This window comes from Somniosus microcephalus, chromosome 20 (assembly GCF_052327205.1).
Source record: "Somniosus microcephalus isolate GS21.2 chromosome 20, FLI_Smic_1.0, whole genome shotgun sequence".
NCBI lineage: Eukaryota > Metazoa > Chordata > Chondrichthyes > Squaliformes > Somniosidae > Somniosus > Somniosus microcephalus.
Window position 1 is genome coordinate 70,887,670 of NC_141006.1, and position 15,835 is coordinate 70,903,504.

Sequence of the window (15,835 nt, forward strand, 5' to 3'; positions counted from 1 at the left end):
GGTAAACCGGACCACATTTCGGTTGACCGGTTGAAGCCGGCACACTTGGACCTTGACCGCCCGGTCGAGACCGCACAGCCGCCAAATCGTGGCCAACCGCCCACAGTTGCCGTACCAGATCAAGCGCAACCGCCCGCCAGCCCACCCACCGTCCAGCAGCTTCCACTCCAACTGTACAGAAGTCGCTCTGACAGGCTTGTCAGGCCTCCTCGCCGTTTCACTTTTTCTGTTAAAGACAATTCTGGGGGGGGGGCGCATGTGGCGGAGCCACTAAGGGACTCCGATCAAATGTATATAATTCCCTTTAACAATATGTTAACTACAGCCTGAGTCTGTATCTTTGTATATACTGTTTGCATGTACAGAGCACAGTCCCTTTAAGAGCGCAGGCAAACGCGATGACGTCACGCCGTTCATCACGTGATCCCCCATCGGTGGGAAAAACGTGATGACGTCATGACGCCAGCCACGGGACCGTCCAAGCAGTCCTCGTGGAGCTTCAGAACTGACTAGACCTGCATTCGTAGTTTTCTTGCATCCGTTTGTTAAACTCAATTAGTTTCACATTAAACATCGTTTGTTTGATCGCCTGAGTCGACCTCAATCTCTTGATAGGAACTAGACATTCCTACAATACCGCCCATTCCTGGGCTATAATGAATTTCTAGCCGATGTACTTTATCCCAGTCTAGATACAGTAGCATGACTGTGTATTGGGATTTCTCAAATGTAACATATCAAGTAGAATCTATTCTTTACATACAGTCGACACTTTAGTGTTCTCGCTCCCTGAAAATTATATTTCACATCAGTGACAATCAAAGCAATATTATAAATGTGTAAAAATATCATAACCATTCTATCTACTGAAAGCAATTTAAAATGCAGTCTGAACATCTTCCCCGGAATAAATAATTATATTAAGAGATGGAATATTCCAAGTAATCGCAGTAAAGGTTTTAATAGCTTACTTGTGGTTAAACTGCTTCTGAGTTATGCCTTTTACACTCTGAAAGGACAATGGCTGCATTGCATCACTAGGCCATATATTAGTATTTGTGACAGCCAGGTATTACAATTTAAGCTCGTTCCCAATACTCCTTATCGTACTCACTACTAAGGTCAACAAGTAAGCAAGTCCTCGCTCTCCAAGAACATAACAACATAAGAACTAGGAGCATGAGTCGGCCATACGGCCCCTCGAGCCTGCTCCGCCATTCAATAAATGCAGGAAGGATGTTCCCGATGGTTGGGGAGTCCAGAACCAGGGATCACAGTCTAAGGATAAGGGGTAGGCCATTTAGGACAGAAATGAGGAGGAATTTCTTCACCCAGAGAGTGGTGAACTTGTGGAATTCTCTACCACACAAGGCAGTAGAGGCCAATACATTAAATATATTCAAGAAGGAGTTGGATATATTTCTTCAGGCTAAAGGGATCAAGGTGTATGGGGAGAAAGCAGGGACCGGGTACTGAATTTGGATGATCAGCCATGATCGCATTGAATGGCGGAGCAGGCTCGAGGGGCCGAATGGCCGACTCCTGCTCCTATCTTCGATGTTTCTATGTTTCTATGTTTCTATAAGATCATGGCTGATCATTGACCTCAACACACCTTTCCCGCCTGATCTCCATATCCCTTGATTCCCCCAGTGTCCAAAAATCTATCGATCTCAGCCTTGAATATACTCAACGACTCAGAATCCACAACCCTTTGGGGCAGAGAATTCCAAAGATTCACAACCCTCTGAGTGAAGAAATTCCTCCTCATCTCAGTCTTAAAAGGCCAACCCCTTATCTGAGACTATGGCCCCGATTTTCTGCCAGCCGTCGGGCAACTTTTCAGGCGGCCGGGGACCAAAAATCGCCAAAAAAGCGGGTCGCGACCCCCCCCCCCCGCCTGATTCCCCACCCCGTCCGACTTTCGGACCGCCGTTTCTCTCCGACCCGCTTCAGTCCCGCCCGCCGTTGGCGGGACTGGCCGTTGGAACATTAATGAGCAATTATTACCTTGTTTAAGTCGATTTTCAGGGGCCGTTGCGATTTTGGGGCTTTCCCCACATCGAACACGCCTGTGGGGAACCTTGCTGATGAAACCTGGCGTGAAGCTTGCCGGCTTGCTTGCTGTCAGCTGCAGGTCATTCGGAAAAGCTGCGATTTAAAGGGACAGCATTTGTATGTTCAAGGACCTTGTTGCTGAAGGCTTGGGGCTAGAGGATGGTTGGAGTCTGGAACTCACTGCCTGAAAGGGTTGTGGAGGCAGAAACCCTCACAACATTTAAGAAGCATTTGGATGTGCACTTGAAATGCCATAGCATACAAGGCTACGGGCCAAATGCTGGAATATGGGATTAGATTAGACAGGGCTTGATGGCCGGCGCGGACACGATGGGCCGAAGGGCCTCTATCCGTGCTGTATTACTCTATGACTCTATGACTTCTTCAAGGCTTAGGCGCAGCTGTGGAAGGTTGGAGCCTCACACACTTCTCCAATGTGATCTCCTGGGAAGCCCCTCTCGCCACCCTCACTCAGCGCTTCCTCAGCGGAGGCATCTACGAGAAGCATGGGATGCCTTTTTTTCCTTCCATTCTTGCCATTAGAGGATCTCCAGCAGCAGAGGCGGCAGCAGCAGAACCAGGAACAGCATGATGAGCACCAGGAGCACCAGGCTGCTGCTCACTCACCTGAAGCTGCACAGGCCAGAAGGGGCCAGCGCTTGGAAGTGGCTTGAGAGCACCTTGCTGCGCTTTAGGGGGCCATGGGGACCCGTTTCTGCACTGGCAGTCCTACTCAGAAGGACTTCCATGAAGATCTGGTTTCTCTGTTCAACAGATGGCCAACGCTCCTCAAGAGATGTCATTCTCTTATGAACACTCACCATGTTTTCCGTACCCTGGCGAGTTATCTCCTCCATGGAGGTTGCCAACCTTTCCATGGTGATGCGTTCATGCGCCAATGACTCCACAAAGGCTCTGCTCATGGTCGCTATGGACTCCTCCATTCGCTCCACACTCGCAGCGACCCTGGAGACAAAACCTGCCAGAGACTCCTGCATCTGTGCATGGAGATCCATCACCTCTTCTCTTGCGGATGGACCCAGAGGCAGAGGGTCGACATGCAGCGCAGCTGAGCTGAGCTGGCAGAGTCCTGCGCCCTCCGATGAGGACTCTCCACTGCTGTCCCTGTCTCCAGAATCTGCTGAGGCTCACTTGTGAGCTGTGAAACACCAGGTGACAACACTACTCTATGTCCCAAAGGTCCCCCCGAGGTGTGAATGCGCTGGTGCTGGGTGCGCTTACTTCTGCTGATGCTGCGCCCTCAGAGGTTGGAGCTTCCTCTGAGGAGTCTGGCTGCACAGCCTCTTCCTCCTCCACAGTGAGGACGGGGGCTCTGGATGGTGCTGTGGGGGAGTAAAAGAAGGAGTTAGAGGTGTGATGCCAAGGTGACATGCACATTCGAGTTGACATCTGCTGACACCTGCATCCATGCAGCCTTGGTCTCAGTGGGAGGCCTCTTCCTGCCTGACCTAGGGAAGAGGATCTCCCTGTGGGCCCTAACCCCATCCAATAATGCCTGCAGTGAAGCCTCGTCGAATTTGGAGGCAGCTCGGGGTCTGGCACTGGCCACAGCTGCTGCAGGCTCCTCTGCCATCCTGTATGGTTCGTTTGGAAGCCTTCAGAGGATGCAGTGCTTGCCATGGACCTTGAAAGCACCACGAATGATGACATCATACTGTGGGGCTTTCTGACTAGAAATGGACAATTAGCAAGGCTTCCCACATGCTGGGAATTAATTGGCCACTTGAGGGAAAATTGCGTGCAGCTGGCTGACACATTTTTTTGTGTGTCAGAAACCCCACATTCGGGGGAATCCGACCATTTCCCACACAAGCCACAAAATCGGGGCCTATGCCTCCAGTCCTAGACTCTCCAGCCAGGGGGAAACAACCTCTCAGCATCTACCCTGTCAATCCCACTGAGAATCTTATGTTTCAATGAGATCACCTCTCATTCTTCTAAACTCCAAGAGAGTATGGGCTCAATCTTTCCTCAAAGGACAACCCTCTCATCTCGATAAACCAAATTTCGACCTTATGCATGAAATATTAAGGAAAGCATTCCACCAGGCAAGCAATGAGTCATTATCCCATTAGTGTACGCACTGGAAACAGTACGGTCTGCCCAGTATGTACATTGCATCTCTCTGATAAATGGAAAAACACCAAGCTGGTGGACAATTTAGTTCAGACTAATTGATATATTGGCCTAAATTCTAACACCCTCCCCCCCCCCAATGGACGGAAGAGGGTCGGGATGTTAAAATATCAGAATCATGCAACCCGACCCCATTCTCTCCCCTTTCAATTTTAACATGCAGAAATCAGACAATGGACAAGGATCCCACAAAAGGCAGGCAGGGGCCCAATTATCATACCAAAGACATCATCGGTCCCGCAACTTCAAGTTAACAGTAAGTGAGGGGGAGGCACGACCTGTGAGGTTCCCGGCAGCTGATCTGGGGCTGGAGCTGCCGTCTCCCTGAGCTACGTGGCTCTTTTCACATTCATAGTGGGCCAGGAGGAGCAGGAGTGCCCCCCACCCCCCTCCCCAGGCCCCACAAGGAAATCTTCACCCTCACCCCCAGCCCCGATCTCCAGCCTCCCCCTCACGGCCCTCCCGATCACCGACCTCCGCCCAGCTCAACTGATCACCGAGCCCCTCCCCCCAGCTTTCCCGATCTCTGACCTCCCCCAAACCCCGATCTCCAGCCTCCCCCCACGGCCCTCCCGATCACCGAGCTCCCCTCCCCCAGCTTTCCAGATCTCTGACCTCCCCCAAGCCCCGATCTCCTGCCTCCCCCCACAGCCCACCGAATCACCGAGCTCCCCCCCCCCCAGCTTTCCTGATCTCTGACCTCCCCCAAGCCCCGATCTCCAGTCTCCCCCCACGGCCCTCCCGATCACCGAGCTCCCCCCCCCAGCTTTCCCGATCTCTGACCTTCCCCAAGCCCCGATCTCCAGCCTCCCCCCACGGCCCTCCCGATCACCGAGCTCCCCCCCCAGCTTTCCCGGTCTCTGACCTTCCCCAAGCCCTCCCAACCGTCGCCTGATCGTCCCAAAGGGCCCCCAGCCGCGGCCTTCTGCAGCTAGTCTTCCCGCCAGCCAGGATGTCCATTCGGCCGGCTGGCCGGTGGGAGGCGGCCCTACGATATGTTAATGAGGCCCTGCCATTGGGATTGGCAGGGTCTCCAGGCCCCTGGCCTCGCCGGGCTCTTCGGTCGATTTTGGCCCCCACCTTGTCGCACCCTCCCGGGCTCCCCATTAATATTGGGGCCAATGTTTCCACTGGTTGGCAGGACTGTAATGAAAGGACACGATTTTAAAATAATCACGTAGAAAGAAACTGAAAATATATTGTTAGTTTAACTCAAAAAGAGTTTTATTAAAATATTTGAGAATTAAGAAGTATATGGCACTTTTATTAACTAATTTATTCTTGTTTTTATCTAATTGTATTTATAAACAGTTTCAACAATGATTTACGGCAGAGAATTCCACATTCTAACCACCCTCTATGTAAAGAATATTTTTCTAAATTTCCTTTAATTCTTTTTGCGATTATCTTAAACATGTGCCACCCCTTTAACACCTTCCTAACCAGTGAGAAAAATCCATCATTGCCTCATATTAACACTTTTTCCATTGCTTTTATATCCTTTCTACAATGGTTTGCTAAAAACCACACTCCAATTACGGCCAACTTAAGGTCATGCGCAAGTTCAACGTTACCTCTTTGTTTTTGTATGCTATGCCCCTAGAAATAGAAACACAGACCCGTGTGATGCAATAAACTCACTACGCACTTGGTTCAGAACATGGAGGTCTAGTTGTACTTCACTAGTTCCTGTCTTACAAAATGTCCCTGAGCAAGCTGGGCCCACGCCCGAGTATTTATACTCCTTGGACGGCGCCACCAGCTGGCCGTCCAGTGTTATTTCATGAGTCGTTTCTTTATGATGATGAGATTTATAACACTGTGTTTGCCTTTTGTATAGCCTAAAATATTTCTGCTGACTTTGTATACCCTCTATTCCTCTACTTTAATTAAAATCTCACCACTCATGGTGTGTTTCTAGCCCTATTCTCACTTCCAAAAGGTATTACTTCACATTTTTCTACACAGAACTGCATCTGACACCTATCTGCCCACCCTGTTTTAATGTTTCCTACATTACAACAGTGACGACACTTCAAAAGTATTTCACTGGCTGTAAAACACTTTGGGATGTCCTGAGGTCGTGAAAGGCGCTATCTAAGTGCAAGTCTTTTCTTTCCTTCACGCTGACCTTTCATAACCTTCATTGCAGCTTGCCACTTTGACACCACCAGCAAATTGTGATATTGTGATATTGTTCGCTCAGTTCCCAAGTCCAGTTCCCGCATAAGCTGGCTTCATTGTCAAAGTAATTCATTTTTTTTTACAAATGCAGCAACTGATATTTAACAAGAGCTATAGAGGCATGTCATAGCTTGCAATGAGCTGTGATATTAAATACCATGGTGCTGAATCAATAACTTGTGATGGTGAAGTCACAATTGAATTAAGGTCAGCCTCCTGTGGCAATATTTACATCCCATCTAACTCCAGCTATGACATTCTGTTTACAACATTTGCAGTATGTAATCGACTGTAAGTATAACAAATGGCCGGAGTAGTAGTTTTTAAGCTTAATAAAACCACAGAACACTGCCTGGTAACATCACTTCTTATTATCGCGATTTCTGGGAAGCAGCGGCCAATATTCACGCGGCTGGTATCGACCCGCTGTCCAGAGGGATGGAATCGTGGGACACACGGCCTCATAAAGAACCAACATCTCGTCACTGACCCAACAGCAGAGGTCCCTGGCTCCGACCTCCCTTGAAGACAGTGGACGGCGCTCAACCCAATCCGCACAGGGCGCGGGCGATGCAGCCACCTGCTCCACAAGTGGGAGAGGAGGGACGACCCGAAGTGCGACTGTGGCCATGAGTCCCAGACCATGGAGCAGATCACATTGACCTGCCCACTGAGATCTGTTGCGGGAGGCACCTCATTTCCCCACTCGGCATCTCAGGAGGCCATTGAACGGAGAGCCAAACTAGACATCCCACTATAAGCTTTTCCCCTCATATGAAACAACAACAACTTATTTTGATATCTGACAGGAATCAGTCATTTATGAAAGAAAGACTTATGAAATAATACTGAGCAGCCTACGGGTGGCGCTGTCCAGGGAGAGTATAAATACTCGGGCACGGGCCCAGCTTGCGCAGAACATTCTTAACAGGAACTAGTGAAGGACACAACTAGACCTCCATGTTGTAAAACAGTTGATTAAAGCTTTGTTTAACGCTTAGACCAAGTGCCTAGTAGTTTTCTTACGTCAATATCAAATCAAATTATTATTTTTTTGCATCTCTCTGTAGTTTGTTCGTCATGCTTTAACACACTGATGTTGAAGAAACTTAATTTGCTATTGGGAACAGATTTAGAGGCAATATTAAATGTTGCTTTGACACACATCACGTCCTCTTTGGTCAAACATGGCTTCTTAGGTTTCTTCCCTCATCAACTGCTTAATATTAATTTTTCTTTTATCAGCTATTTGCAAAAATGGAACCAAAAACCTAATGGAAACAGAAGAAAAAATGGGATAACGGTGAGTTCCTTTAAATAAGATATTGAGAACGTTGCCATATTTTGTTTATCCTTAAACCTTCTCAGCTGAGAATCGTATATATTACCGTTAGCATGGATATTATTGCTGTCGTTATTAGTGACGAGCATTTAATGCATTTATATCACATTCCCCTGTCTTTTAGTTTAAATTAATTAAAAGAGAACATAAGAACATAAGAATTAGGAGCAGGAGTCGGCCATACGGCCCCTCGAGCCGGCTCCGCCATTCAATAAGATCATGGCTGATCTTCGACCTCATCTCCACTTTCCCGCCTGATCCCCATATCCCTTGATTCCTCTTGAGTCCAAAAATCTATCGATCTCAGTCTTGAATATACTCAACGACTGGGCATCCACAGCCCTCTGGGGTAGAGAATTCCAAAGATTTACAACCCTTTGAAGAAATTTCTCCTCATCTCAGTCCTAAATGGCTGACCCCTTATCCTGAAACTGTGCCGCCTAGTTCTAGACTCTCCAGCTAGTGAAAAACATTCTCCCTGCATCTACCCTGTCAAGCCCCTTAAGAATGTTATATGTTTCAATGAGATCACCTCTCACTCTTTTAAACTCCAGAGAGTATCGGCCCAATCTACTCAATCTCTCCTCATAGGACAACCCTCTCATCCCAGGGATCAACCTGGGGAACCTTCGTTGCACCGCCTCCAAGGCAAGTATATCCTTCCTCAGATAAGGAGACTAAAACTGCGCACAGTACACTGATAGGACCTATATCATAGTGTATATGTTTGTGCTGTGTTATGATCTACAGTTGGAATGTTACATTCTTACGGTTTTTAGACAAAGGTCTTGAAATGACACTCTGAGAAGCACACTTTGTTCCGTTTTGGTGCTCATGGTGCATAAGTGTATCTGATGGAGCGCTCCTTGTGAGATTGTACACCCTGAGCCTGTGGTTTGTGATCTTCACAGTAAATTACTACGCTCCTCTTCACTACTAAGTCTGGCAATTAAAGTATTAGACCTTGAAATTACGCTATGCAAATATTAGGTCTTGAATGTTTCATGCGTTTTTATTCATTTTCTTTCTGCATTACTTTTACAGAGACATTAGCCCGTTTATTTTAAATGAATTTATGTCTTTTTTTAAATAGAAACACAGAAATTGCAAACAAACATGCCAAGTGTGTCTGTGCTTACCTTCATACAGTATCAGTTCATGGCTACATTTTGATAAGAGTTTTGTGGAAATGTTAAATTCCTGGTATTACTTTAAATGTTGTAATAATGGGAAGACTGAAACCATTGTCGTTGACCCCCGCCACGAACTCCGTTCCATCGGGTTCGATTCCATCCCTCTCCCCGGCCACTGTCTCAGGCTGAACCAGACTCTTCGCAACCTCAGCGTCCTATTTGACCCTGAACTGAGCTACCGACCCCATATCCTCTCCATCACCATAACCGCCTACTTCCACCTCCGTAATATCGCACATCTCTGCACCTTGCCTCAGCCCATCTGTTGCTAAACCCTTATGTTACCTCTAGACTTGACTATTCCAACGCACTCCTGGCCGGCCTCCCACCTTCCACCCTCCATAAACTTCAGCTCATCCAAAACTCTGCTGCCTGTATCCTAACTCGCACCAAGTCTCGTTCACCCATCACCCCTTTGCTGACCTACATTGGCTCCCGGTCCAGCAACGCTTCAAATTTAAGATTCTCATCCTTGTGTCCATATTTCTCCATGGCCTCACCCCTCCCTATCTCTGTAACCTTCTCCAGCTCTACAACCCTCCGAGATCTCTGCGTTCCTCCCATTGTGGCCTTGAGCATCCCCGAATTCCTTCACCCTGCCATTGGCAGTCGTGTCTTCATCTGATTTCGAGCTGCCTGAAAGGGTGGTAGAGGCAGGAACCCTAACCACATTTAAAAAGTACTTGGATGTGCACTTGGGATGCTCTAACCTGCAGGGCTACGGACCAAGAGCTGGGAAGTGGGATTAGGCTGGATAGCTCTTTGTTGGCCGGCGTGGACGTGATGGGCCGAAATGGCCTCCTATCCGCGCTGTAACTTTCTATAACTAGGCCCTGAGCTCTGAATTCTCTCCCTAAACCTCTCTGCCTCTCCTCCTTTACGACACTCTTTAGGACCTAGCTCTTTGACCAAGCTTTTGGTCACCTGTCCTAATGCCTCCTTCTTTGGCTTGGTATCAATTTTCTTGTCTGATTACGCACTCCCTTTGTTAAATTTGCTGTATAAATGCAAGCTGTTGTTGTTGTAACTGACATGAATCAACTGAGCGGCCTGCGGGTGGCGCTGTCCAGGGAGAGTATAAATACTCGGGCACAGGCCCAGCTTGCGCAGGACATTCTTAACAGGAACTAGTGAAGGACACAACTAGACCTCCATGTTGTAAAACAGTTGATTAAAGCTTTGTTTAACGCTTAGACCAAGTGCCTAGTAGTTTTCTTACGTCAGTGACTACTTCATTTAAATAAACGCAACTCAAGATTGGAGCAGCAGCGTTAACTGATGTCTCTGTGCATGTATTTTCCACCCACAAAACTAGGAGTCAACCTATGTAAGGGAGTGAGGGCAAAATGGAAAAAGAAATAGAAAAAGTATATTTTATAAACATTCCAAGCAAGATGAATGGTAACTTTTGACAGTTAATGTTAGGACAAGTGATTTAGTGAGGCACGTCAAGCCACAATAAATCCTACATATTCCCGCATTTAATAACAGTCGTGATTTGTTGCCCAAGTATCACAGTAACAAATCCTGGAGGCAGTGCAAATACTGGTTTCTGAGCAGATCAAATCAATAACAAGTCACTTGCTCTAATTATTATTTCCAACTAAAGCTTAGTGATATCGGGGAGCTGAAGGCACAATTCCAAGCTCTCACTCCAATGCAATAGTTCAGCTGAAGCAGTTGTCATTTAGCCACTGCCAAAGACCTCTGGTTGCAGGCTGGTGTTGGTGCCCTCCCGTTCCTCCTGATAGGGCTGAAAATCTTCGCCACTCCCTGTAGTGTATGTATCCGTCTACCTTTAAGAAAACCATTGTATGTAACCGTTCACCTTTAAGAGAACTATTTTAGGTGTGGCACTACTTTGTTGGCTTCTGTATACTGTAATACCGACGGTGACCACACCGGTATATAAGTGCTGTGTCAGGATTTATTTGGCAGATTCGCCCTGACCTTCGAATAGTAAAGTCCTGTTTTAAGTTACTCTGGTAGTCTGTGTATTAATTAACTAAACAACCCACAGACTTTACAGTGGCGATGAGTCCGATCGTACCCTGCGGCAACAATACTTCCGAAGCAGTTAACGAGCGTAGAGAAGAGGCAACCGCCCTCGTCGTTCTGCTGGGAGAAAACTCGAGGCTGCAGAACTAGAAAGGAAGAAGAAGTTAGAGACAAAGACTTCCATCAGCAACAGGCACTGACTGTCCCTTCTGCCACGGTGAGGAGTGAGCCGATCAGCACGAGAAGCAAGGCGGCCACGGTGACTGTGAGTAAGGGAAAGTAAAAAGAATAACCGGAGGATAAGGGCGGTGCACTCGACCACGGTCGAGGGGGAAAGGAGCCGGACAGAAGTCGGGTCCAGAGGCGCTGAGACTGGGGCAGCGTGGAGCAAGGAAGCCGCGGTACAGACAGGCTGGGGGACGCAACGGCGTCGTGAGACAGCTAGACCGCGACCGGCGAAAAAGGCCGGGCAGCGACCGAAGCCACGAAGCGCTGCGACCGGGAGCGTAGGCGCGGGAAGAGATAAACTCAGCCGCAGCCGGGGAAGGAAGCACCGGACTGCGAGAGGGCTGGGAGGCGCGATTGGGAGCCGAGTGAGTGGGAGAGGCAGAGCCGACCAAGGGGGAACTGAGCGAGAGCCAGTCCAGTGGCTGAAACTGTTCTCCGTCAACGGGGTGTACCCAGCGCCGGTAGAGCCGAGCGAGCGGGAGAGCGACAGAGCCCGAGCAAGGGGAACCGAGCGAGAGCCAGCCCAGCGGCTGAAACTGTTCGCCGTCAACGGGGTGTACCCAGCGCCGGTTGCCCTGCCGAGAAAAGGGAAAGCCCTGAAGCCGACGCGCAGGCTGTGAACCTGAAAGCCAGCGGCCGTCGCCCGTGGGGAAAGTGTACCCCTCCCGCTAGGGAAGAAACGTGGGAAGCCGCCATTAGGCGGGGAAGAAGACAGAAGCGGGAAACCGCCATTGAAGTGGGCGGGGAGAGAAGATAAGCGCGGGAAACCGCCATTTTCGCGGGAACCGCCATCTTGGAAAAAAAAAATAAAAGAAAATTTAAAGAAATAATTCGTGGTGTTATCAGGAAGAGAGGAAGATGCCTAAGCGTGGTAACATCAATGATTTTAATTCCGAGGTAGAAGACTGGGCCACGTATGTGGAACGCATTGAGATCTATTGTGAGGCCAATAAAATAGAAGAAGATGACAAAGCTATAACCTTGCTAAACTCGATGGGCGCGAAGACATACGGGCTCTTGAAGCATCTACTAGCACCAGCTAAACCGGCGGATCAGACTTTCGATGATATTGTGACTGTTCTGAAGGATCACTTGAACCCCACACCGTTGATGTTGGCGGAACGATTCAAATTCTATGTGAGAACGCAAAGAAAAGACGAAAGCAACGCAGAATACTTGGTCGAACTGCGTAGACTAGCGAAACACTGCCAGTTTGGAGGGAATCTGACAGAGGCATTGCGAGACAAGTTCGTGTGCGGGTTGTCAAAGGAAGGAACGCAAAAGCGACTACTCGAAGAGAACGACCTTACACTTGACAGGGCTGTCCTTATTGCAGCATCGCACGAAGCCGCAGCGAAGGAACTGCGGAAATGCAGCTAAAGGCAGCGGCACTCAGTGTGGATCAAATTACCTCGAGTACAACAAAATGCTATCGTTGTGGGAAGACAACACACGACCAGAACCAATGCTGGTTTAAGAACCAGGAATGTAGGAAATGTGGCAAACTGGGTCACATAGCTAAGGTATGCCGGTCAGGGAAGAAGACCAACAACCAAAGGAAGCCATCACAGGAAAAGTACAACAAGGTACACAAGGTGGCTGAGAAGAGTTCAGACGAACAGAATTCGGACTCAGACCCAAACGGCCAGGAGCTGGGCAGTCTGAGAATTCACAATGTGAGTAAGGAAGCTGACCTACAAACTATCTGGGTCATGCTAAAAATAGCTGGAGTCCAAGTGAAAATGGAGTTGGACACTGGATCAGCTCTATCAGTCATAAATCGAAGGGATTACCACCGGCTATTCTCACATATACCCTTAAGAGATACCAAGTTCGTATTGCAGACATACACGGGGCATAAAGTATACCCCATGGGGAAGATAAGAGTCAAGGTGAGAGATGGGGGTAAAGAACACCCAAGAATGAACTTATACGTACTACCTGAGGGAGGACCACCACTTCTGGGACGGGAGTGGATCAAGAAAATAGACATGGAATGGCACTATCTAAAAGCCATAACGAGTGAGGACTCGGTGCAGACAATCAGCTCAGATTCTGAAACGGATGACGATAAGACCAACCCAAATATGAAAGACAAGGCTAAAATGGACTTGCCGACTAAGGTTGGAAGAACGAAGGCATGCATAAAGGCTTATGCTCCAGAGAAGAACAAAGTTTCAGAGCAGAACTCCACCGAACAACGACAACATAGTTTGACAGAGAATTCTGAGTCTGTTCAGTTTACGGACATATCCATGACTGACGAACACCGAGCTCGGACTCAACTTTATTTCAAATTACGACAGCAAGTAGAACAAGTGAGTTACCGTCTCGAACAAGAGATGAAAACAATGAAAAAGTTCTATGACACCGAATGGGAGAATCTGGAAAGACAACAGAAGCAGCTAGCTCAAGCAGAGAGCGACCATAGAGCCATTGTGACCAATTACCGATCACCTCTCCCTTATGCTGTTCAGGAGTTAGAATATTTGCAGGAAGGAGCAAATGAAGAGGAATCTTCAGGAAGCCAGGATTTTATTCCCGTTCTTCTCTACGACTCCTTACAAGCAGAGTTTGAGAAGTTGAAGGAACAGTATGAACAGGCCCAGGCTACAATCCTGGAGGGGATTAACTCGGCAACCTCCGAAAAGCTAGTTTCAGTAGAAGCATATGAGCAACTAAAGGTTGAACATGAGCAAGAAGTCCAAAGGCTGCAGGAAATTCTTGATGAGCTCAAGGCCAAGACAGACTCATCGGTAGAAGTTCCATCCATAGATGAGAAATTAGAGGTGAAAGACATGGCAGAACATGAAAGACAAGATGTCCAAGAACTCATAAAAATATTGAAGGAAACCCAAGACAAATATGAGGCGGCAATGACCGAGGTTCAACAACTTGAAGAACAGATTCAACTGGGAATCCTTTCAGTGGAAGAAAAGGAAACTGTAAGAAACACAGAGACTGTAAGAATGGCCCCTGAACATGAGCTAGAGAGCATCAAGGCGCAACTTCTCCGAGCGCTTAAAGCCAAAGTACAAGAGGAAAAGAAGGTGAAAGCATTGGAGGAAAAGGTGGATGAAATGGAGAAGACTCTGATCCACAGTGTTCCCGTGGAAGAGTTAACGGTCAGCCAACTCCTTCATATGCTGAGGGACAAGACTCTGCAATGGGAACAATCTGAACACGAGCTTCAATCTTCAAAGGGAAGGAGTTCGGAGCTCTCAAAAGTTATGGAAATAGCTGAGGTTGCAACACAGATTTTACTGGGATGCCAAAAGTACGCTGAATCACGTCTATGTGAACAACAGAATGTTGAAACAGCTGCTCCAGTAGAAGGATTGAATAGCCCGATCAATCAATCCCCGATGGAAGGGGAAGTGTTGAAATCACAAATGAGGTCATTAGTGAAGGATTTGCAGGAAACCCAGGAAGAGCGGGATGAATATGAACGCATGAAGAAGTCTCTTCAGGAAAGATGTCTAGGGAGGGAACAACAGTCGGCTAACGTCCAGTTGGGTAAGGAAGAAGTAGCAGGCCCTCTCGCTAGACTAGTTCAGGACGACACCGAATATTACCATGACCTGTTGAGTGACACGGAATATTACGAGGACTTGGTCTGCCCAGCTTGTGATGAAAACTCCCAAAGTGCAGAAATCAGGATGAAGCACTTAAAGTCTAAGGAACATAGGGAGATGGTGGCGCTACAGCTGGCAGCTGATAAGGGAGCCCCGAGAGTCTCCAAGAAGCAGAAAAGAAAAAGACGAAGCAGAAGGTGATAACCATCTAAACCATTATCACTTCTACCAGATCATGTACGTGGGCCCTACGAAGGGAGCCAAATCAGTTGGCAAGTAGGAAAAATTACCAAGGCAGTCCAGCTGTTTGTAAAAGTCAGCACTGCTGGTTCAGCAGGACGGAAGTTCAAGCTGTTAAGTCAAGGGAAAGACTATTGGATGAGTCACGCTAGCAATGTGAACCGGCTACACCACAGAGATGTTGTTCGGACCGAGTCAAGACCAGAGACTGAATCTGTGAACTGTTCCCGCAGAGACTGAATCTGTAAACTGTTTCCCGCATAGATTATACCTGTGAATTGTTTTACATGAAGTTGAATATATGTTATGTTTAATGGGGGACTAAGTATGTTGTAAGCTAAAAAGGGAGGATTGTAGTGTATGTATCCGTCTACCTTTAAGAAAACCATTGTATGTAACCGTTCACCTTTAAGAGAACTATTTTAGGTGTGGCACTACTTTGTTGGCTTCTGTATACTGTAATACCGACGGTGACCACACCGGTATATAAGTGCTGTGTCAGGATTTATTTGGCAGATTCGCCCTGACCTTTGAATAGTAAAGTCCTGTTTTAAGTTACTCTGGTAGTCTGTGTATTAATTAACTAAACAACCCACAGACTTTACACTCCCCACCTCCATAATCTCCTCCAGCCCTACAACTCTCTGAAATATCTGCGCTCCTCTAATTCTGGCCTCTTGAGCATCCCCGATTTTAATCGCTCCACCATTGGTGGCTGCGCCTTCAGCTGCCGAGGCCCTAAGCTCTAGAATTCCCTCCCTAAACCTCTCCGCCTCTCTACCTCACTTTCCTCCTTTAAGAGGCTCCTTAAAACCTACTTCTAATAGCTCCTTATGTGGATCGGTGTCAAATTTTGTTTG

At 47.7% G+C, this 15,835-nt stretch overlaps 1 protein-coding gene across 2 annotated transcripts in view; it reads left to right on the forward strand.

Annotated features, from left to right (window-relative positions):
• dcdc2b (doublecortin domain containing 2B) overlaps positions 1–15,835 on the forward strand; it is an 84,654-nt gene that overhangs the window by 17,271 nt on the left and 51,548 nt on the right. For both annotated transcript variants that reach the window (XR_015072951.1, XM_085962961.1), the window contains exon 2: positions 7,645–7,702. Coding sequence is in view for 1 of the 2 variants with exons in the window: in XM_085962961.1 (XP_085819087.1) it covers positions 7,645–7,702 (58 nt within the window). In the remaining variant the exon portion in view is untranslated. The remainder of the gene's footprint in view (positions 1–7,644; positions 7,703–15,835) is intronic.